The sequence below is a fragment of the Bidens hawaiensis genome, unplaced genomic scaffold (assembly GCF_021521415.1).
Source record: "Bidens hawaiensis isolate Kalapana, Puna unplaced genomic scaffold, B.hawaiensis_p1.1 tig00065237_1, whole genome shotgun sequence".
Lineage (NCBI taxonomy): Eukaryota > Viridiplantae > Streptophyta > Magnoliopsida > Asterales > Asteraceae > Bidens > Bidens hawaiensis.
In genome coordinates this window covers 34,867-58,214 of record NW_027501642.1, presented here as the reverse complement: position 1 = coordinate 58,214, position 23,348 = coordinate 34,867, and the positions used below count along the sequence as shown (strand labels likewise).

At 46.1% G+C, this 23,348-nt stretch overlaps 1 protein-coding gene across 1 annotated transcript; it reads right to left on the bottom strand.

Annotated features, from left to right (window-relative positions):
• Window positions 1-11,721: 11,721 nt before the first annotated feature.
• On the bottom strand, window positions 11,722-12,469 carry LOC143604469 (ethylene-responsive transcription factor 3-like). The gene has a single exon (XM_077080939.1). The coding sequence runs from the start codon at window positions 12,457-12,459 to the stop codon at window positions 11,872-11,874; it is 588 nt and encodes a 195-aa protein (XP_076937054.1). The 5' UTR covers window positions 12,460-12,469; the 3' UTR covers window positions 11,722-11,871.
• Window positions 12,470-23,348: the final 10,879 nt, after the last annotated feature.

Here is a 23,348-nt window from a genome sequence, read left to right as displayed (position 1 = left end):
TAGCTAAATTCAGCTACACTTAAGCTTTAACACTTTGCTTTTATATGTATCAACAGATGTACAAAATACAAAATTAGAAAAAACTTTAAAAAAATAAACGAGCTGACTCGGCTCATATATAGCCCTAAACCAGACTGGATAAAGGCGAAACACAAGATCCGAGCTCCTAGATTACAGCTCTAGGGTATAGTCTCAGCCTATTTCAAATGCTTAAAAATAACAATTTTACAGCAAGCTATCTAGTAATCAGAAGCATGGTTGTAAAAATCCCGACTAGGCGCCGATTAATCCTAGTTAATCTCAATTATTCGCTAGTCCCGCCCCACCGACCCACTAGCGATTACTGGTAATGAGCAGAAGTAATTTGTGATTGTCTTAAAGATTCAAGACTACCATTATTATTCTATTTTATAACTTCACTTTAATACAAATGTAGTTTACTATTTGCCCCAGCATTAAAAAAATAAAAACCCTAATCACATAACATAAAATAACATACCAGCCCAAGCAGTGGCAACAGATGCGATTGATGTCAATATTGTAAAGACAACTTTATGCCTCTCAAATGTATCCTACAAATTCAAAATCATTCAATACGCGTACAAAACCCTAATTAATAAGATATTAAGAACAAATACAATGTAATACCTTGGTTGATAGGAAAGTGTCTTCAACGGCAGACCATGAATTGGAAACTTTGTTTCTGATGTGAGGGACTGAGAAGGCAGATGAGCCCCTCTTCAAACTCTGCATACTGATTCGCACCATACATACAGGAAGGAAATTGATATAATATATTTAGGTTATTATGGATTTTGATCTATATTCGTATTTGTTGGCCTAGAAAGAAAGAAACAAACAAAGAGGAACTGCGTTGAGGTTACTTCGATTTTTAGCTTCCGGGTTTTTCTTTTTTTCTGATTAAATTTGTTATTAAATCCAAAATACCTTTTTTTTGTTTGAATAATTTAAAAGTGAATTGTTATTTTGGTTAAACTTCTCCAACTCATTCGACCCTGGCTATAATATTCTAAGTGAATTGTTATTAGTACTCAAGACAAAACTAATCCTGGCTATAATATTCTAAGTACCTGGTATTGCAAATGATAGTATAATGATCGTTACATATACATGCCTGATGAGGTAGGTCCCAGCAGAGGTGGTTAGGACCCGCAAGACTCCCTTAAAAGGAGACGTCTGCGCAGTTGAACACGCAAAACTCCTTAAACGGACGTCTGCGCAGTTGAACACGCAGACTTCACCATAGGGACGTCTGCGCCGCGACCTACCAAACCCGCAGGACCCACCACGCTCAGAGTTGTGACGACCTCACATGCGGTACGCAAGCTGGTCCTGCAGGAAATGCCTCCCTATGGTTTCCAAGTAACCCGCCTGTTCCCGCAGGCGCGGGTACCCGCCATTAGGGACTGGCCACCCGCGCAGCATGGCTACACGCATAAGGCTTAACACTCATAATAATTCAGTAGTCACCTGAAGAAGGAATGAGCAAAGTCGGGAACATTCCCGCATAAAGGCGGGAGGGGGAAAACTCCCGCCTAAATGAGCCAGTCCGTATAATAATGGAGGATCTTTTGTGTGATACCTGACGAGGTATGGACAAAAGATCTGACCAAGGATACGACAGCTCACTGACAGCAGCATGGCAGACAACACGCCACAGCACTGTGACCAATAGCCGCCGCCTGCTCACCAACTCCTGCCATACCACGTGCCTAGCCTGTAGTTGGTGGAAAAGGAAAAGTAAACAGCACGCCTAGTCACTATCAGCCGCTGCCTATCCACCAATTACCAGCAGAGCACGTGTGTAGGCCACAGTTGGCAGAGTACTAGGCCGGCTAAACCTCCTTGGAAACCCACCTTCGGCTATAAAAGACATCAAATGGTATTATCATTTCATAATCTAATATCTTGTATAATTTACCTGATAACTGCTCTAGTATTCTCAATATACTTTTATATTCAAAGAGTAATATAGACTGATTCTCACGCCGGAGGGTGGTCACAAGGAGGAACCCCCCCCCCTTTCTTAGTGACGAGCTCACGGTGTCTGTTTTGCAGGTTATCGGAAGAACCATCTTGCCGGAATTAACCCCTCGTGGGAAACGTCTATCTAACCCTCAGGTTACTCGTAACCTGTCGGGGTTCGACTGGTGTTTCTTCATTGGCGCCATCCGTGCATAAAGCTAGAACTTTATTTTTCTCCAGTTTTTTCAAATTTCTGGAAAGATGGTTAAGGATACTCCGGTCCCAAAACCGAGTAACCAAGAGACTCCGGTAGCTACGACCCCAGCTATAAGGGGGAATACCGAGTATACAAACTTTACGAACACTACCCCAGCTACCCAAGCCGGGGCAAGTGAAGTAAATAATCAGACACTGGGATTCACCGATACCCAGTTAGAAAATCAACAGACGAGGCTCCCCTGCCAAACACTCGATGAGGTTAAAGCGTGGGCCGAAGCACGTCAAAGAGAGTTCCAAGCTGAGTTGGATGAACGTTTACGTTCACTCCAACAAGTGGAAGAATTCGAATACGACGATGATTCGGAGGAATCTGAGGAAGACGCGAACCCTCGCCACAGGGCGAAAGGGAAGCGTAAAGAAACGGATTCCCAACCGAGAAGGCGTTTTGGAGAAGCATTCAGTCCAATAAACGTGGGCAACAGCCCACGGGACTTCTCCAAAACATTCACGCCAACTGCGGCAAGGGCGGGAACGTCCAAATTCGCAAGGGACATTGCGGAAGCAATCGCCCCAAGAAGTGCCAAACAAATGTCCAACATAGGCACGTACGATGGTATTTCTGACCCTGACGATCACTTGAACAGATTCATCGCGGGGGCGACCGTCAGTAACTGGACGGAACCCACGTGGTGTTATATGTTCCAAATGACGCTGGTCGGGGCAGCTAGAGCGTGGTTCGACCGTCTGCCGGTCCACCACATCTACGACTGGGCAGACTTCCAACAGAAGTTCAGCCAACACTTTAGTCAGCAAAGAAAGTACACTGAGGAGCAGTGGACAATCCTCAAGTGCGTCCGAGAGGAGGAAGAATCTTTGCCTGACTTCATCACTCGCTTCAACTCGAAGAAGCTAAGCCTGGGCAACGTTAGCGAAGATCTCGTTCGCGCCGCTTTCATCCAGGGCGCAAACGACCCGGAACTCATCCGCACCCTAACGGGCAAGGATGGCATGCTATCCACATGGGATGCCATCATGACCGCAGCTAAACGCTTTGCGGAAACTGAGAGGCAACTGGGCAGAGATCTTCCGCAGAGCACGAACCTCTACACCCAGAAGACGAGGGAAAACAATGTCCTTACCGCCCGATTGAACAAAAAACGGAAGCTGGGCATTTGGCAGTCAAGGGTAAACTTTGACACCCCGTCCGACTTCCAACATCGGTTGGGCGGAAGAGATAACGTGAAACCGGAGAAGAACTCCACGTGGACGCCACTCACAAAGAGTGTGACCGAGATATTCGCCACGGAGGAGCTCCCGTGGCCAAAGGCTCCGTTTATCCGACATCGCCACAATGCTGACCGGAGAAAGTATTGTGATTTTCACAAAACCAAAGGTCACAACACTGAAGAATGCCTAGACGTAAAAGACTTGGTCGAAGCATTTGTCAAGGATGGGACACTCGCGCACCTTGTGGCGAAGTGAGCGTCGAGCAGGCTGATGCGTGAACCCCAGCTGGGGAAACGCACGAATAAAATCGCAGCTTCAACGGAGACTACATACTGCGTAAACAACGAGATCCCGAACAAGATACATGTCGGCTCGATGGTGCTCCCATCCAAGCCACGTCTAATGGGAGCTCAATTACACAGTTTATGTAGATCAATTCCAAATTTGTAAAGAAAAGGCCTAGAGCCACTTCTAATGGAAACGATTCTCCTTCAAATTGAAGTTGATGATTTTACATTTATATTTTATGAACTTTGCACATGGAGATGCCGGTATTCGCCGCATCAAGTGAAGAATCGTTGCGCAGGGAAGGCGGCAAAACCCGCACAAACCCTCAAACCTTCACGCAGGTTAGTTAAAGGGGAAAGGTTCAGCCATCCCACTATGTGAAAGTGCCGGTATATCCGCATGAATCCTGGTAGAGGAAGCTGAACACTAACTCATTAGCAACCGCGCGTCGAACGGTTAAAAGTCATTCTGAAAGGATAAGGAAAAACCTAAGCGCAGGTCAGACATAGGTAAAGTTTAGCCATCCTACCAAGTGCAAGTGCCGGTCCTATCCGCACACTCACAAAGGGGGAAGCAAAACTTCAACCTACTGTCAACCACATTCAAGGTTAACTTATTCTAAACACTTGGGAAATCGCTAATTTAACTAAGTATGCAAGTCATATAAGGTTTATAAAGCAATAAACCCAAAGGAAATAACAGTCTTATCCGCAAAAAGATTTGTATTTCACGAGATATATTACAAGAATGGCCGGGTAACTACCCGCCTACAAAACAAAATCTATAGTCTATCCTAGCAGCGGGAAGGGATCTTCAGAATCAAGCTTCAGGACCACTTCCACTTGGACCCGCCCCATCAGTAGAGCGTGGCGGTTCAAGGAAAGCCTTGAGGATAGCAAGTCCATCATTAGCAGTAGCGACTTCCTTCACCTTCTCCACCACCGGATGCGGGAAGGAGGCATATTGGTTCACCGCTTGGTCATATGCAGCTTCGGTGACCACATCGAACAAAGGGAAGTTGGAAGGCGGGACGCCTTTCTCAACGAACCCTAGACCAAGCAGGAAGCCAGCCTTTTCCCCATCCTCATGAGAAGCGTTGAGGGCTGCGCTCATGGCATCATCGTAAGTAGTCTCTGAGAAGACCCGATGCACAACCTACAAAGAAAATACAAGTGTCAAACACCTTTTCTATGTACAAAGGAAAGCGTGAAGACGTAAAGCTAAACATACCTGTGACAACGCTTCTCGAAGAAGCCATTCCTTGGCAACCAGAGCTTCTTGGAGGGCGGGTTGAGCTTGGGTGCGGGCGCGTTCGGCTTCGCTTTTGTTAAGGTTGGCAAGTAGCACTTCCTTTGCAGCAGCCTCTTCAACGCCCTTAAGCTTCCGCTCGGTGTGGTCAAGCACGCCCCTCTGGTCCAGGATCTCTTGGAGCTTCTTGGCATCTTCCATCGCCAAGGCATCATGAGCACGTTGGAGAGCCTCTAATTTGGCCTTGAGCTCCTCGTTCTCCACGCGTAAAGGCTCAGCAACGGCTTCAGCCTTGGTGGCCCTCTCGGTTGCGTTCCTCGCAGTCTCCTTAGCCAGCCGAAGCTGTTCGTTAACAGCTTGGGCAGCCTTGGAGCGGGCCTCGAGTCGCGCTTGAACCTCAACCTCGAGGGCCTTGAAGGCCTTCTCCATCTCCGCAGCAGCTGCGGCCAACTGTTGGTTCTCCTCCCGAAGAGCCCGCGCTTGAGATACTTCCTTGGCGCGAGCTGCTTTCAACTTGTCGTTTTCACGACAAAGCAGCTCGACGCGCGGCTGCATCCGGGCCAGGAGAACCCGAAGCTCATTGGTTAGCCTACCCTCCTGGTAGCTAGCCATGGCTTCCCCCAACGCACCATGGGGAGCAGCGTGGCGAGCCCATTCCACGCACTCCACAGGGGTACGAAGGGTTGTTCCTCGGCGGATGTTCCATCGCGGAACATACACTTCATTGGAATCCGACACTGCAAAAGAAAACAAAGCAGTTAGGAAAAGATGAAGAAAAATATAAAGGCCAAAAGAACCCTACGCACCTGTAGGGTCGATCACAGGCCGATAGCCACCGAACCCATCACCTGAACCTAAGGGAAATCCATCCAAAAGGTCGGGCAGATGGGAAGGTGACAAAGATTGGCGAGAAGCCCCGCGCGTACCTGATGGGCCGGCCGTCGTTGCCGGTGGCGGAGGCATAGTAGCGGCCGCCGTGGTCGCCGCCGCGGTCGCCGCCGCAGAATCCGCAGCAATCGTAACCGCCGGCTCGGTGAAAGATGCTGTAAAAATCGCACTTACCACCGGCGGTGACGTCATCTCGGCTGGAACAGTCGGCTCAAGGGAGTGAGCAACTGATCCAGCGGAAGCAGGCGCAGGCGCCTGGGTCGTCGCCTCAAGTAGGCTGACCGAGCCTACCGTCATCGGCGGAAGGGTACTCTGCACTCCACCTTGGAATGCGTCAACATCCACGCCTGCACAAGAAGATAAGTGTTTCGATAAATTTATAGTGATAAATCTACAAAGATAAGGATGTTTGTACTTACGGGTTTTCTTGAGCCTGAACGTACGGACGGGCGGGGACGAGCCCGATGGAGCCGGTCTCTTGATGCCGGTCACCGTCGTCGTCGTTGGTTCTCCGGAGGTAACAGTCGTAGCCTCCGGAGCAGTGGTCTTCTCACCACCGGGGTTCCCCGCCACCTCTTCACTATCTGACTCGGTGTCAGATAGAAGCACCGGATCAGCTGTGGAGGCCACCTTCTCCTTCCCTTTCCCGCCGGCAACCTTCTTCTTCCGCACCAGCGGAGGACCATCTGCGGATTCCTCAGAAGAAGACAGGATGTCAGGAATTCCAGCAGCGGGTACAGCATTGAGGGGTTGAGGATAGAGTATCGCCTTACCTGGCCGCCGGTGGCTCAGCGGATAGACCTCCACAAACCGATCCGCCGTTTGTTCCAGGATGGGCAACTCGTTCTCGTCTAGAGCACGAGTACCCACCCGCACGGGACCGTCAGCTTCCCGCGGGTACAGGAGAGACTCCAAATCGTTCCCCTCTGAAAGAAAAGAAACAGTTAGAAGACAAACTCATATCAGCAAGAAAGACAAGACATACCGTAAGGAATAGAGTTCAAACCGTATTCGAGAAGGATGGGAAACCGAGACGCCTCCTTCCATACCCGGCTCATCCCCAACATCACCATCCCGGACTCCGCAAACCGGTAAACCGGAGATTGGACCCGGGATATCTTTGCGAACCATTCCGCCTCCTGGTAGTTGGAAGCGTGAAGGCTCGGAAGCGCTTGCCCCTTCTTAAACTTCATGGCAATGGGGATGGCGCGGGCAGAAATGTAGAAGAACTCCCGCTTCCACGATCGGAGACTGCGCTCGGTCGCGCAAATCTTCAAACCCTTAATACGGGTTGTCAGGGTGTACCACCCCTGGATGCACCTCCAAGTATAGAAGGTCATCAGGCGGTCCACATAGGGCTCAATACCCAGAATCCGACACACCCACTCGAAGTGCCGGATCTTGGCAATCGCCATCGGATGCACCTCGGTCAGGTGCACACCATGCCTCTCCAGGACACGGTACACAAACTTTGTCAATGGGAACCTAAGGTTCCCATAAACAAAGAATGCAGCATATACCCCGATCTTACCGTTGGGGGCATCGTACACAGTCTGGTGGGGTTCCGGAAACTCAGGCTCAAGAGACTCAAGCATGAATTTCCTGACGACGTACTGGTACAGATCGACAGGTAGAGCACACTGGCACTCGCCAGCAGTACTCCTATCGTCGGCTACAGCTTCAGCATCATGGGAAGACATATTGCAGAGGAAGAAGAAACGATTTCGGAGGAATGCTCAACTGAATAAGGGAGTATTCACCAGAAATCGCTTTAGAGATGAAGAGAAGAAGTAAAGGTGTGAATTACAAAGGACCCTCTTCCCCTTTATATAGTGATCGCAATTAATGCGGTGAATTTAATGCGAAGGAGAGAGAAATTGAAGGTGCAATGAAACCGTGACATGTGGCACCGGGCAAGCTGGCAACAGCTGTTGACAGGACGAGTGCCATTAATTTCGAGGCCACGCGCCCGAAAAATCGCGCCCACGCGCCGTAAAAAGCGTCTGGAATGACCATATAATGTCACGTCGCCATAACTTCCAGTACGTCCTGACACAGTCAGAAGAAACCGTCGCACGACGACTGTTCTTATCCTTTCACCAACTTCAAATTTCATAGATTCAAAAAGATTCGAAAAGTAAGCGGGAAAAACCCCTTACCCTGGCTATCCAGTTCACCGTAAGATGGCTGCGGGTACAGTGTTAAGGCAAAACCCTTCACATACCTAGCACCCGCAGGGAACAGAAGCCAAGAATACCCAACTATGAAGTCGGGTGCGGGTACAGTGTTAAGGCAAAACCCTTCACATACCTAGCACCCGCAGGGCACGGAAACCGGAAAAACCCAACTATGAAGCCGGGTGCTGGTACAGTGTAAAGGCAAAACCCTTCACATATTTAGCACCCGCAGGGCACGGAAACCGGAAAAACCCAATTATGAAGCCGGGTGCGGGTACAGTGTAAAGGCAAAACCCTTCACATACCTAGCACCCGCAGGGCACGGAAACCGGAAAAACCCAATTATGAAGCCGGGTGCGGGTACAGTGTAAAGGCAAAACCCTTCACATACCTAGCACCCGCAGGGCACGGAAACCGGAAAAACCCAACTATGAAGTCGGGTGCGGGTACAGTGTTAAGGCAAAACCCTTCACATACCTAGCACCCGCAGGGCACGGAAACCGGAAAAACCCAATTATGAAGCCGGGTGCGGGTACAGTGTAAAGGCAAAACCCTTCACATACCTAGCACCCGCAGGGCACGGAAACCGGAAAAACCCAATTATGAAGCCGGGTGCGGGTACAGTGTAAAGGCAAAACCCTTCACATACCTAGCACCCGCAGGGCACGGAAACCGGAAAAACCCAATTATGAAGCCGGGTGCGGGTACAGTGTAAAGGCAAAACCCTTCACATACCTAGCACCCGCAGGGCACGGAAACCGGAAAAACCCAACTATGAAGTCGGGTGCGGGTACAGTGTTAAGGCAAAACCATTCACATACCTAGCACCCGCAGGGAACGGAAACCGGAAAAAACCCGACTATAAGGCCGGGTGCGGGTACAGTGTTAAGGCAAAACCCTTCACATACCTAACACCCACAGGGAAGTGAAGCCGAGAATATCTTGGCATTCCACCCAACTACAAAACGGGCACAGGTACAGTGTTAAGGCAAAAACCCTTCACGTACCTAACACCCGTAAAAAGTCATACCTCGGCACCCAATTGTAAGTCGGGCGCGGGTACAGTGTTAAGGCAAAACCCTTCACATACTTAGCGCCCGCAGGGGATTAAACGCCAGGAACACCTCGGCAACCATAAGTCAGGTGCGGGTACAGTGTCAAGGCAAACCCTTCACGAACCTAGCACCTGCAGGGATTTGACGCCAGGGATACCTTGGGAGTAAAGTAACTATTAAGACGAAGTGCGGGTACAGCGTCAAGGCAAAACCCTTCGCATACCGAGCACTCCATGGGAATTGAAACCAAGAAGGATCTTCTGGGCCATGCTTGCAGAAACGGGATTAACATCCCCGCATAGCGGGAACGTCAAGAACTAGATTGTTTGAAACTTCAGGATGGAATTGGTGGTTATAACATGATTGATCACTATGTTCAAAACCACCAAGACCTCATGGAGAATCTACACAAAAGGTTCTAAACGCTCCTGACTTGCGGGGAGGTTACAGACCTATCCGCATCATCCCAGAGATCAAGCAGAACATTGGGAAATTCTGCGTGACATTGGGAAACCCGTGGGTAAGACTTCCCGCGGAAAACCCATAAAACTAAACCCTTTTCAAAAAACCCCTTGCTTAAGTCCAAAAGTTCACCTCACTTTATTAAACATTCATGAGAAGAACATTGGACTGGGGGGACTTGAAGAGGTAGGTCCCAGCAGAAGTGGTTAGGACCCGCAAGACTCCCTTAAAAGGAGACGTCTGCGCAGTTGAACACGCAAGACTCCTTAAACGGACGTCTGCGCAGTTGAACACGCAGACTTCACCATAGGGACGTCTGCGCCGCGACCTACCAAACCCGCAGGACCCACCACGCTCAGAGTTGTGACGACCTCACATGCGGTACGCAAGCTGGTCCTGCAGGAAATGCCTCCCTATGGTTTCCAAGTAACCCGCCTGTTCCCGCAGGCGCGGGTACCCACCATTAGGGACTGGCCACCCGCGCAGCATGGCTACACGCATAAGGCTTAACACTCATAATAATTCAGTAGTCACCTGAAGAAGGAATGAGCAAAGTCGGGAACATTCCCGCATAAAGGCGGGAGGGGGAAAACTCCCGCCTAAATGAGCCAGTCCGTATAATAATGGAGGATCTTTTGTGTGATACCTGACGATGTATGGACAAAAGATCTGACCAAGGATACGACAGCTCACTGACAGCAGCATGACAGACAACACGCCACAGCACTGTGACCAATAGCCGCCGCCTGCTCACCAACTCCTGCCATACCACGTGCCTAGCCTGTAGTTGGTGGAAAAGGAAAAGTAAACAGCACGCCTAGTCACTATCAGCCGCTGCCTATCCATCAATTACCAGCAGAGCACGTGTGTAGGCCACAGTTGGCAGAGTACTAGGCCGGCTAAACCTCCTTGGAAACCCACCTTCGGCTATAAAAGACATCAAATGGTATTATCATTTCATAATCTAATATCTTGTATAATTTACCTGATAACTGCTCTAGTATTCTCAATATACTTTTATATTCAAAGAGTAATATAGACTGATTCTCACGCCGGAGGGTGGTCACAAGGAGGAACCCCCCCCCCCCTTCTTAGTGACGAGCTCACGGTGTCTGTTTTGCAGGTTATCGGAAGAACCATCTTGCCGGAATTAACCCCTCGTGAGAAACGTCTATCTAACCCTCAGGTTACTCGTAACCTGTCGGGGTTCGACTGGTGTTTCTTCAATGCCCATGGCCCTTTAGTTTAGAACATAGCTAGCTCAATATAGTTTTTTTAACATAACAAGCAGATTATACCAAATGGCATTATAGGCTTCTTAAGCTGACACCATTTTAGTTCTATATTTCGTAAAAATGTTACATTTTTTATGATAAAACGCAGGGCCGGCTCTGAAAAGACGAAAAAATTTTTGGGCCAAAGACGAGCATTTTTTTTTTGCCTTAAGTAAAAGAAACATTTTGTTGGGTTTAAACAATTTAATTATAAATAGGCTTATTTGATTATGATTTAAGTTATGTAAAAAACTTTTGTATAAAAATAAGCTTAAAATTGTCTCAAATAAGACTTAAACCTACAACCTTTTGGTTAGATGTCATACCCCTTTACCATTAGACCAAGCTAGTGGTTATGTAATTGTGTTGAAATATTGATTATACACATGTTTTTTTATAAAAACACATAATTTTTTTTTTAAAAAAAAATTTCGAGCCTAGCGGGGTGTCGGGCCTGTGGCCGTCGAATACCCTGCCATGCCTCAAAGACGGCCCTGATAAAACGTTCTCAGTGTTAAGATTGTAAACCATATATATTGTTTTAGATGCAACTAGACACTACGGATACTCGACACCAAATACTGGTTATTGTCTCTTTAGAACATTGATGCTGTTACGTTATCGCTTATGCTATGACCAAATTTAGTTTTAATTTTTAAACTAATTATGACGGTTTCTGTAACCGGTTATCAACGATACCAAAAGATTAACCGCTAAGATCTTGTATAGTAAACCACATTTATCAACATATCCGGATCATCCAGATACAAACAGGATCAATAAGATTTCATTCTTGAACAAAAATTCATTATTTTTATGGTTTATTTCGTCATGAATTTCAAATCAAACTATATCAAAGAACCCTAAAAACAATGAATTAAACAAGAAAAACAACAATTCAAATCAATCATCTTCCAATTCTTTAAATAAGTTTTAATTTCCCACCACTCATACAACAATTTCATGCTGAAATTCAACATCAACATGATACACTAATCTACAACCATCACAATTAATCCAAACAAATTCATATTATTCAACACAAACTCATAACCGAAGGGTTGTGATTATATCATCCTGGTCAACGTTTGACCAACCACCAATCTCATCAACCGGTGGAGGCAGATTCAGATCAAACGGCAACGGTTTCCGATTACAATTCAACGACACAACCTCGCCGGAACACTCATCCACAACCGTGGAAGACGAATCGCAATTACTCCGGCAATCGGAACTAGCCTCCGGCAGCTTTACCGGCATGTCCGGTGCCGGATTCGAAAGCCTTGACCAGCTGGCCGACTCAACGGTGCTGCTGAGACTGCTAGTCGTCGGCCGGATTTGACAAACGGTGGCACGATCGTAATCATCCTGCACCGGTAAGGGTAAAATCGGAAAATTGGTTTTGGCTTTAGCGCCTGTGAAGGCACGTGCGGCGGTGTCGTAGGCACGTGCGGCGTCTTCTGCGGTGTTGAACGTACCTAACCAAACCCTAGCTTTTTTAACCGGATCTGTGATCTCCGCGGCGAACCGGCCCCACGGCCGCTTACGCACGCCGCGGTAGCGTGGCTCGTGGGTGTCTTGCGGCGGAGCGGTTGATTCTCCGGCGGTGGGTTTGGGTTTGGTTCTTTGACGCATGATGGTGATGGTGATGGTGATGGTGATAATAATATTATTCCGGTGGAGGATGAAATAGGTTATAACGACGTCGTTTGTTGGATTAATATTTAGGGGGTGATCTAATCTGATCTTCTTGGGACTCCATATTATTATTTTTCAAGATTTGTTGAATTTCCGAAATGAAATATAATCTGTATTGTATCTCTCTGTTGTATATTAGCTTACGTGTTTTGTTTATTGTTTTCTCTCTCTAAAATGTATTCTTTCTTCTTATCATCAATTATTTCACTTTTATTTTTATATTGAAATTCATTTTTTTAAGTAATTGGAAAGTTTTGAAATATAGTAATTAGTTTTATTAGCAGCCAAGTTATTTAATTGGAAACTTTAATAACATGTTTGAATATATTATTGTTCTATATAATAAACAAACAAAATTTCAATATATTATTATTTGGAGAAAGGGTAACTTAGGTGAACGGTAAATGTGAGGGGGTGATGGTATGATTTTTGTTTCAAGTTTTGAATATATAGTTTTGATTATTAAAGGGTTAAAGTTAGTCGGCTTCAACATATTAGGTCATGTTCACGTACACATCGACACCCACCACTATCATCTCCTTTGAAAAATTTATTGGAATGTTTGAAACCAGTCAAGGGGTTTCTCCTTGCAATCGACCGATTTGGATAATGATGGTTCTATGATGAATAGTCGTAGTCCAAGATTTTATTGTTATAAATTTATTTAATGAAACGATTTTTATGTATATGAATAGGCGGTGTTTGAAGCAAATCATTCAGATTTAAATATGTTCATATTTACATCTCAGAGTTCAGGTAGCACAAACGATTAGATGTCTTCAATGATTGTATCACCATGTTCTTTATTTAATGTTGTTTTACTTCATTAAATATGCATGGAAGTCGACAATGTCATGAAACTAATAGGTCGTGATGTTGTTTCCCTTGGATCAAGTTATATATGTTTCAGAAGTTATCATTTGGCTAAACGTTGATCACTTCAAAAAAGCAAATGTTTTACGTTGTAAATAACATCGAAGAATATTAGAGTAATATCTAAAATTTTATGCTCAGACTATAATATGATCTTACTAAAGGGACTAGGACTGTTTGTTTAACTAACTCTTGAAGGAAAACTAAATTAGGTATTTATTAAGATATATTATATACTCTTAAAATTGTTAGAAGGTATTAATTAATGAATTATCATTCTTTTTTTTTTCTTTTTTGAATCGCAGATAATATAATCATGAGAGAGGAATGAGCAAACAGTAATAGTACCGATATCGAACAAATACCATATCATATTGGGTAACTTGGGTATTAATACGGTACCAACTTTTTATAGTATACTGGGATAAGCTCTTTCAGCACCGTATCTATATATTTAGTTGATTAGTCTTAGATTACCGTACCACATTGAGCACTTTTGATACCAAAACCTGATGATTTTCATACTCGAATTGTTAGATACTAGTATTTTGGTATTGTACCAGACTACCAATCATCTCTGGCATGAGATACATCAATCCACGATTATGTATTCACCTTTTCTTAAATAATAATAATAAAATAAATAAATAAACCATTGCTAAGGAAGAAAATTTTTTTCTTTACATACAAAAAGAAATTGTTAACAAACCTAAAACGATACTATATTTTTACACAAAAATACATTATATTTAGTTGATATAATATTTTCTTCCACCTGGTGCGTGTAGAACCCCAGCTGGGAAAACACGAATCAAAATTCCAGCTTCAATATCGAGACTACATGCTGCGTAAAGAACGAGATCCCGAACCAGGTGCGTATCGGCTCGATGGCACTCCCATCCCAACAACATGGAAGGGAGCTCATTTACACAGTTTGCATGTAAATCAATTCCAATTTGTAAAGAAGGCCAAGAGCCACTTCTAATGGAAATGATTCTCTTTAAGAACATCGAAGCTGATGATTTTACATTTATACTTTTCTGAACACTAATATGCCGGTTTTCACCGCATAATTACGTGAAGTCATTGCGTGGGAAGGCGGTCCTACCCGCACGAACCCAATTAAGTGACAAACCTTCACGCAGGTCAGTTGAAGGGGAAAAAGTTCAGCACCCAAAAATGAAAGTGCCGGTCTATCCGCATGAATCATTAAAGGAAACTGAACACTAACCTATTGACAACCGCGCGTCGAACGGTTCAAAACAAAATTCTTAAAAGGATGAGGAAAACCTACACGCAGGTCAGATAAGGGTAAAGTTTTGCCATCCTACTAAGTGCAAGTGACGGTTCTACCCGCACAATCACGAAAGAGGAAGCAAAACTTCACACTTATCAACCACGTTCAAAGGTTAACTTATCCTCAAAGGATGAGGAAAACCTACACGCAGGTCAGATAAAGGTAAAGTTTTGCCATCCTACTAAGTGCAAGTGACGGTTCTACCCGCACAATCACGAAAGAGGAAGCAAAACTTCACACCTATTATCAACCACGTTCAAAGGTTAACTTATCCTCAAAGGACGAGGAAAACCTACACGCAGGTCAGATAAGGGTAAAGTTTTGCCATCCTACTAAGTGCAAGTGACGGTTCTACCCGCACAATCACGAAAGAGGAAGCAAAACTTCACACCTATTATCAACCACGTTCAAAGGTTAACTTATCCTCAAAAGGATGAGGAAAACCTACACGCAGGTCAGATGAAGGTTAAAGTTTAGCCATCCTACTAAGTGCAAGTGACGGTTCTACCCGCACAATCGCGAAAGAGGAAGCAAAACTTTAACCCATTATCAACCACGTTCAACAGGTTAACTTATTCTAAACACTTGGAAAATTGCTAATTTAAACTAAGTATGCAAGTCATAAGTTTATAAAGCAAGGAACCCAAAGAAGGAAATAACAATCTTATACGCAAAAAGATTTATATTTCACAAATGAATTATTACAAGAATGGCCGGGTAACTACCCGCCTACGAAAAGAAAAATAAATACATCCGTACAAGACTATCCTAGCAATGGGAAGGGATCTTCGGGATCAAGCCTCAGGGCCGCCTCCACTTGGACCCGCTCCATCAGAAGAACGGGGCGGTTCGAGGAAGGATTTGAGGACAGCTAACCCATCATCAGCAGCAGCTACTTGGTTCACCTTCTCCACCACTGGATGCGGGAAGGCGGCGTATTGATTTACTGCTTGGTCATATATGGCTTCAGTATCAACATTGTACAAAGGGAAGTTGGAAGGCGGGAAGCCTTTCTCAACGAACCCTAGACCAAGCAGGAAGCCAGCCCGTTCCCCATCCTCGTGAGAAGCATTGAGGGCTGCACTCATAGCATCGTCGTAGGATGTCTCTGAGAAGACCCGATGCACAACCTACAAAGAAAATACAAGTGTCAAACACCTTTTCTATGTACAAAGGAAAGCGTGAAGACGTAAAGCTAAAATACCTGAGGCAACGCTTCTCGAAGAAGCCATTCCTTGGCAACCAGAGCTTGGGTGCAGGCGCGTTCGGCTTCGCTCTTAGTAAGATTGGCAAGAAGCACTTCCTTTGCAGCAGCCTCCTCAACGCCCTTAAGCTTCCGCTCGGTGTGGTCAAGCACGCCCCTCTGGTCCAGGATCTCTTGGAGCTTCTTGGCATCTTCCATCGCCAAGGCATCATGAGCACGTTGGAGAGCCTCTAATTTGGCCTTGAGCTCCTCGTTCTCCATGCGTAAAGGCTCAGCAACGGCTTCAGCCTTGGTGGCCCTCTCAGTTGCGTTCCTCGCAGTCTCCTTAGCCAGCCGAAGCTGTTCGTTAACAGCTTGGGCAGCCTTGGAGCGGGCCTCGAGTCGCGCTTGAACTTCAACCTCGAGGGCCTTGAAGGCCTTCTCCTTCTCCGCAGCAGCTGCGGTCAATCGTTGGTTCTCCTCCCGAAGAGCCCGCGCCTGAGATACGTCCTTGGCGCGAGCTGCTTTCAGCTTGTCGTTTTCACGACAAAGCAGCTCGACGCGCGGCTGCATCCGGGCCTGGAGAACCCGAAGCTCATTGGTTAGCCTACCCTCCTGGTAGCTAGCCATGGCTTCCCCCAACGCACCATGAGGAGCAGCGTGGCGAGCCCAGTCCACGCACTCCACAGGGGTACGAAGGGTTGTTCCTCGGCGTATGTTCCATCGCGGAACATACACTTCATTGGAATCCGACACTGCAAAAAACAAAAAAGCAGTTAGGAAAAAGATGATAAAAATAATAGTAAAAAAGGGCCAAAGGAACCCTACGCACCTGTAGGGTCTATAACATGCCGATAGCCGCCGAACCTATCACCTGAACCCAAAGGAAACCCATCCAAAAGGTCAGGCAGATGGGAAGGTGGCAAAGACTGGCGAGTACTCCCATGCGTACCTGATGGGCCGGCCATCGGTGCCGGTGGCGGGGGCATGGTGGCAGCCGCCGCAGTCGCTGCCGCAGAATCCGCAGCAATCGTAACCGCCGGCTCGGTGAAGGATGCTGTAAAAATCGCACTCACGGCCGGCGGTGACGTCAACTCGGCTGGAACAGTCGGCTCAGAGTGAGCAACTGAACCAGCGGGAGCAGGCGCAGGCGCCTGGGTCGACGCCTCAGGTAGGCTGACCAAGCCTACCGTCATCGGCGGAGAGGTACTACTCGGTACTTCACCCTGGAATGCGTCAACATCCACGCCTGCACAAGAAGATAAGTGTCTAAATAAATTTAGTGAAATCTACAAAGATAAGGATGTTTGTACTTACGGGTTTTCTTGAGCCTGAACGTACGGACGGGCGGGGACAAGCCCGATGGGGCCGGTCTCTTGATGCCGGTCACCGTCGTCGTCGTTGGTTCTCCGGAGGTAACAGTCGTAGCCTCCGGAACAGTGGTCTTCTCACCACCGGGGTTCCCCGCCACCTCTTCACTATCTGACTCGGTGTCAGATAGAAGCACCGGTTCAGCTGTGGAGGCCACCTTCTCCTTCCCTTTCCCGCCGGCAACCTTCTTCTTCCGCACAAGCGGAGGACCATCTGCGGATTCCTCAGAAGAAGACAGGATGTAAGGAATTCCAGCAGCGGGTACAGCATTGAGGGGTTGAGGATAGAATATCGCCTTACCTGGCCGCCGGTGGCTCAGGATCTCTTGGCCCGGCGGATAGACCTCCACAAACCGATCCGCCGTTTGCTCCAGGATGGGCAACTCGTTCTCGTCTAGAGCACGAGTGCCCACCCGCACGGGACCGTCGGCTTCCCGCGGGTACAGGAGCGACTCCAAGTCATTCCCCTCTGAAAGAAAAGAAACAGTTAGAAGACAAACTAATATCAGCAAGAAAGACAAGACATACCATAAGGAATAGAGTTCAAACCGTATTCGAGAAGGATGGGAAACCGAGACGCCTCCTTCCATACCCGGCTCATCCCCAGCATCACCATCCCGGACTCCGCAAACCGGTAAACCGGAGATTGGACCCGGGATATCTTTGCGAACCATTCCGCCTCCTGGTAGCTGGAAGCGTGAAGGCTCGGAAGCGCTTGACCCTTCTTAAACTTCATGGCAATGGGGATGGCGCGGGCAGAAATGTAGAAGAACTCCCGCTTCCACGATCGGAGACTGCGCTCGGTCACGCAGATCTTCAAACCCTTAATACGGGTTGTCAGGGTGTACCACCCCTGGATGCACCTCCAAGTATAGAAGGTCATCAGGCGGTCCACATAGGGCTCAATACCCAGAATCCGGCACACCCACTCGAAGTGCCGGATCTTGGCAATCGCCATCGGATGCAACTCGGTTAGGTGCACACCGTGCCTCTCCAGGACACGGTACATAAACTTTGTCAATGGGAACCTAAGGTTCCCATAAACAAAGAATGCAGCATATACCCCGATCTTGCCACTGGGGGCATCGTACACAGTCTGGTGGGGTTCAGGAAACTCAGGCTCAAGAGACTCAAGCATGAACTTCCTGACGATGTACTGGTACTGATCGACAGGTAGAGCACACTGGCACTCGCCAGCAGTACTCCTATCGTCGGCTGCAGCCTCAGCATCATGGGAAGACATTTTGCAGAAAGAAGAAAGTGATTTCGGGAAAATGCTTGCCTGAAAAGGGGAGTATTTGCCGGAAATCACTAAGAAGAAGAAGAAGAGGTGAAAATGTGGATTACAAAGAGGCCTCTCCCCCTTTATATACTAATCGCAATTAATGCGATGAATTTAATGCGGAGGAGAGAGAAATCAAAGGTGCAATGAAACTATGACACGTGGCAAAAAGCAGGCTGGCAACAGCTGTTGACAGGACGTGTGCCAGTAATTTCGCGGCCACGCGCCCGAAAAATCGCGCCCACGCGCCGTAAAAAGCGTCTGGAATGACCATATAATGTCACGTCACCATAACTTCCTGCACGTCCTGACACAGTCAGAAGAAACCGTCGCACGACGTTTCGGAGGTTTGGACTGTTCCTACCTTTCCACCAACCTTTCGAATTTCAAAATTCAAAATTTGAAAATATCAAAAAGTAAGCGGGAAAATACCCCTTACCTTGGCAAACAAGTAACCGTAAGACGGATGCGGGTACAGTGTAAAGGCAAAACCCTTCACATACCTAGCACCCGCAGGGAATTGAAGCCAAGTAAACCTTGGCGAACAAGTAACCGTAAGACGGATGCGGGTACAGTGTAAAGGCAAAACCCTTCACATACCTAGCACCCGCAGGGAATTGAAGCCAAGTAAACCTTGGCGAACAAGTAACCGTAAGACGGATGCGGGTACAGTGTAAAGGCAAAACCCTTCACATACCTAACACCCGCAGGGAATTGAAGCCAAGTACCTCGGCAACCAAGTAACTATAAGACGGGTGCGGGTACAGTGTAAAGGCAAAACCCTTCACATACCTAGCACCCGCAGGGAATTGACGCCAGGAATACCTTGGAAGTAAAGTAACCGTAAGACGAGCGCAGGTACAGTGTTAAGGCAAAACCCTTCACATACCTAGCGCTCCGCTGGGAATTGAAACCAAGAAGGATCTTCTGGGCAATGCTTGCGGAAACGGAAATAACATCCCCGCATAGCGGGAACGTCGAGAACTACGTTGTTTGAAGCTCCAGGATGGAATTGGTGGTTTTAACATAATTGATCACTATGTTCAAAACTACCAAAACCTCATGGAGAATCCACACAAGTGGGACTCAACGCTCCTGACTTGCGAGGAGGTTACAGACCTGCCCGCATCATACCCAAAGACCAAGCAGGAAACTCGGGAATTTCTGCAAGTGACAAGGACTTCCGCGGGAAGAATCCCCATGGAAAACCTTAAAAAAACCTTTTTCAAAACCCTTTGCTTAAGTCCAAAAGTTCACCTCACTTTATTAAACACGCATGAGAAGAACATTGGACTGGGGGGACTTGAAGAGGTAGGTCCCAGCAGAGCCCAGTTGGACCCGCAAGACTCACCTTAAACAGGGACGTCTGCGCAGAAACCAACTGGATCCGCAGGACCAACCATGCTCAGAGACGTGACGTCCTTACGCGCAGTACGCAAGCTGGTCCCGCAGGAAATGCCTCCCAATGGTGAAGGACTCCGCCTGTCCCCGCAGCCTCGGATACAAGCCATTAGGGAAGGCCACCCGCGCAGCAAGGCTACACGCACAAGGCACTTAGCTCTCAAACCATTCAGTGTCACCTGAAGGAATGAGCGAAGCCGGGAACAATCCCGCACAAGGGCGGGAGGGGGAATACTCCCGCCCAAATAAGCCAGTCCGTACGATACAGGAAGATCTTCTGTACTGTACCTGACGAGGTATGGGAAAAAGATCTGACTAAAGATACGACAGCTTATGGACAACAGTATGGCGAGCAGCATGCTCCTACACTGTATGTCACTATTAGCCGCTGCCTACTCACCAACTCTTGTCATACCACGTGCGTAGCCGGCAGTTGGTGGAAAAGGAATAGTATACAGCAGGTCTGGTCACTATCAGCCGCTACCTACCCACCAACTACCAGCAGGACACGTGCGTAGGCTACTGTTGGTGGAACAGGAACACTGTTGCAGCCGGCCATACCTCCTTGGAAACCTACATTCGGCTATAAATACCACAAATGGTATGACCATCTCATCTTATCATATCTTATCTTATATCATGATAATATACCTGATATCTGCTCTAGCAATCTCTTAATATACTTTTATATTTAAAGAGCAATCTAGTCTGATTCTCACGCCGGAGGGTGGTCACAAGGAGGAACCCCCCCTTCTCAGTGACGAGCTCACGGTGTTTGTTTTGCAGGTTATCAGAAGAACCATCTTCCAAGGGTCTAACCCCTCGTGGGAAACATCTATCTAACCCCCAGGTTACTAGTAATCTGCCCGGGGTCCGGTTAGTGTTTCTTCAGTATATAAAGTTGTTTATTTGAATTATCAAACTTACAATTAAATAAGCCACAAAGATTAATGCATTGAGTAAACGCATATTATTGAAATATTTAGTCCATAAAAAGATTATAAAATGAAGTTTTTCATGGTAAACGAATCCTTTAAAAAGGCAACTGATTAACAACACACCTAGACGTGTACAAATCAGGTTCAACTGGAAAACCCGAACCGGTTCGAAACCGGTTTTTTCACACCGGGTTGTAAAATGGAACTGGTTCCAATCAAGAACCGGTTCGGTTCCCGACCCGAACCGATGCCCAGATATGCTAACTTTTAAGAACCTGGTAGGGTATAAACCGGAACCGGTTTTTACGTAAAAACCGGTTCCACCGGTTTTTTTTGAAATTTAAACATTATAGCCGTTAGGAACCGGTTCCAACGGCTATATAGCCGTTTTTGACCGTTGGAACCGGTTTTTTAACTACAACTAGGTTATTTTCTTACTATAAATAGCAAGGTTTGTTTGTGTACTTGTTAAACCAATTCCAAAACTATAAAACACACTCCAAACCACAATTAACCTTACACCGACAACAAATGGCAACTAATGATGACGTTGTTATGGTGATCGAAACAACAAGATGCCCCGATGTTTGGGTTCATTACGATTTGTGTCTCATGACCGACTCACATGAGTTGGCACGTTGCAAATATTGCTCGAAGTTTCTTAAAGCAAGGTCCAACTCGACATTACGAAAACATACGATTAAGTATTGTCGAGAGAAAAGAAGGTTGGAAGCTAAAAAAATGGAAGTGGGAGAGTCGTCCGGCTCTACAACCCAAAAATAAGTATTCCCGGATTAAAACGACGGACTTTTTTTTTTATGTTTTAGTTGTTATGTTTAGTATCGTTTATGTTTTAATAATGTTTGTAATAGTTATTTTTTAAATAAATAAAATGTTCGTCGTTATTAAAAAAGTAACAAAAATTAATCACGAGTAACAAAAGCAATTATAATAAAACAAATCAAAACTAAATATTAGTTGAACAAGTTACAAATAATTTTACCAAAACAAATAATTACAACTCTTCTTCGTCTTCATTCTCGTCTTCACCCTTGTCTTCGTTATCGGAAGAAACCCCGTCCTCCGCCTCCTCATCATGAATATGACGCTCTATTGGTATTTCGTCTTCAAAGTTCGCCTTGTGTTGTACACGATCCACCGCATCCAAATGGTCCTTTAGGCAAATGCAAACCTCTAGAGACTCGGGAGTTAGTTTTGTTCTTCACATAGATAACACCCTCCCACTAAGAGAAAAAACCGATTCGGAAGCAACCGTTGAGGCTTGTACGGCAAGCAAATCATGAGCCATGGCGGATAGAATGGGAAATTCGTTTTGTTTACCTTTCCACCAAGCCAACAAATCAATATTGCGAATTTCGTCGACCGTTGCGCCCTCAACATAGTTTGCTCCACTATATCGACCAAGTTCGCTACTTGGTGTGTTTCCTTTTTGCCTCTTAGATGCCGATTCACGAATCCAATTCATCAAGTTTATAAGTGGGTCATTGCACGGCCTACTAGTTGTTGTTTTTTTCACAAAAGACGATCTCGTGCTTGGACCATACATTTGAAAATAATGGTCATAAAGGTCTTGAAGGTTTTTGTTGAACTTGTCCTTCGCTTCCGTCGACAACTTCGGGTCAATCTCGTGCATACCTAAGTTGTCGAATATTTCCTCAATCGTTGTTTCAACCCCATTAACATTCCAATAGGGGTTTAATGCGGCGGCACAAGTAAAGACCGGCGGTATGTTTTCAAAATATTTTATGAACTTTTCTTTCATCACCGCAACAATATTTTCGAAGAATTTGTTCTTCTCCGCAAAGCTTTTAAAAACACAAGACATATAGTACAATTCTTGCAAAACCCAACAACTAGTATGGTAATAGACTCCCGATAATTTTGTTGTTGACTTTTTGAACATGTCAAGATACTCCAACAAATAACCGACTTGGACCCAAACACTTTCCGGAAACATATCGGCCTCGCGTTCTTCAACAAGATTGTTATGAAAACCTTGTAAAGTTTGGCGTTGGGCAAAAGCACACTTTAACATATGACAAGCTGAGTTCCAACGGGTTGGAACGTCCCAATTCGGCCCCAAATACTTTCTTTCAACCGACTTGCAATAGTTCTTATATTCAAGATGTCTTCTTTTACCACTTTTGAAGACATCTTGTAACATAAGTCTAAAGTATTTTAAATCATCACAAATGTTTTCATTGTCAAGACTTATTTGAACAACCAAGTTGATGATACGTGCAACACATCGGACATGAAAAAAATCCCCGAAACAAGGTGGTGAATATTTAATGATAAATTTATCAGCCGCCTTAGTATTGTTTGAAGCGTTGTCAAACGAAATCGAAAATATTTTATTTCTCAAGTTGTAAGTCGTTATAACTTTATCAAGTAATTCAAACAATTTTTCGGCGGTATGTGGGAACGGGAAGTTTTCAAAAGCGATGGTGCGTTTCATCAA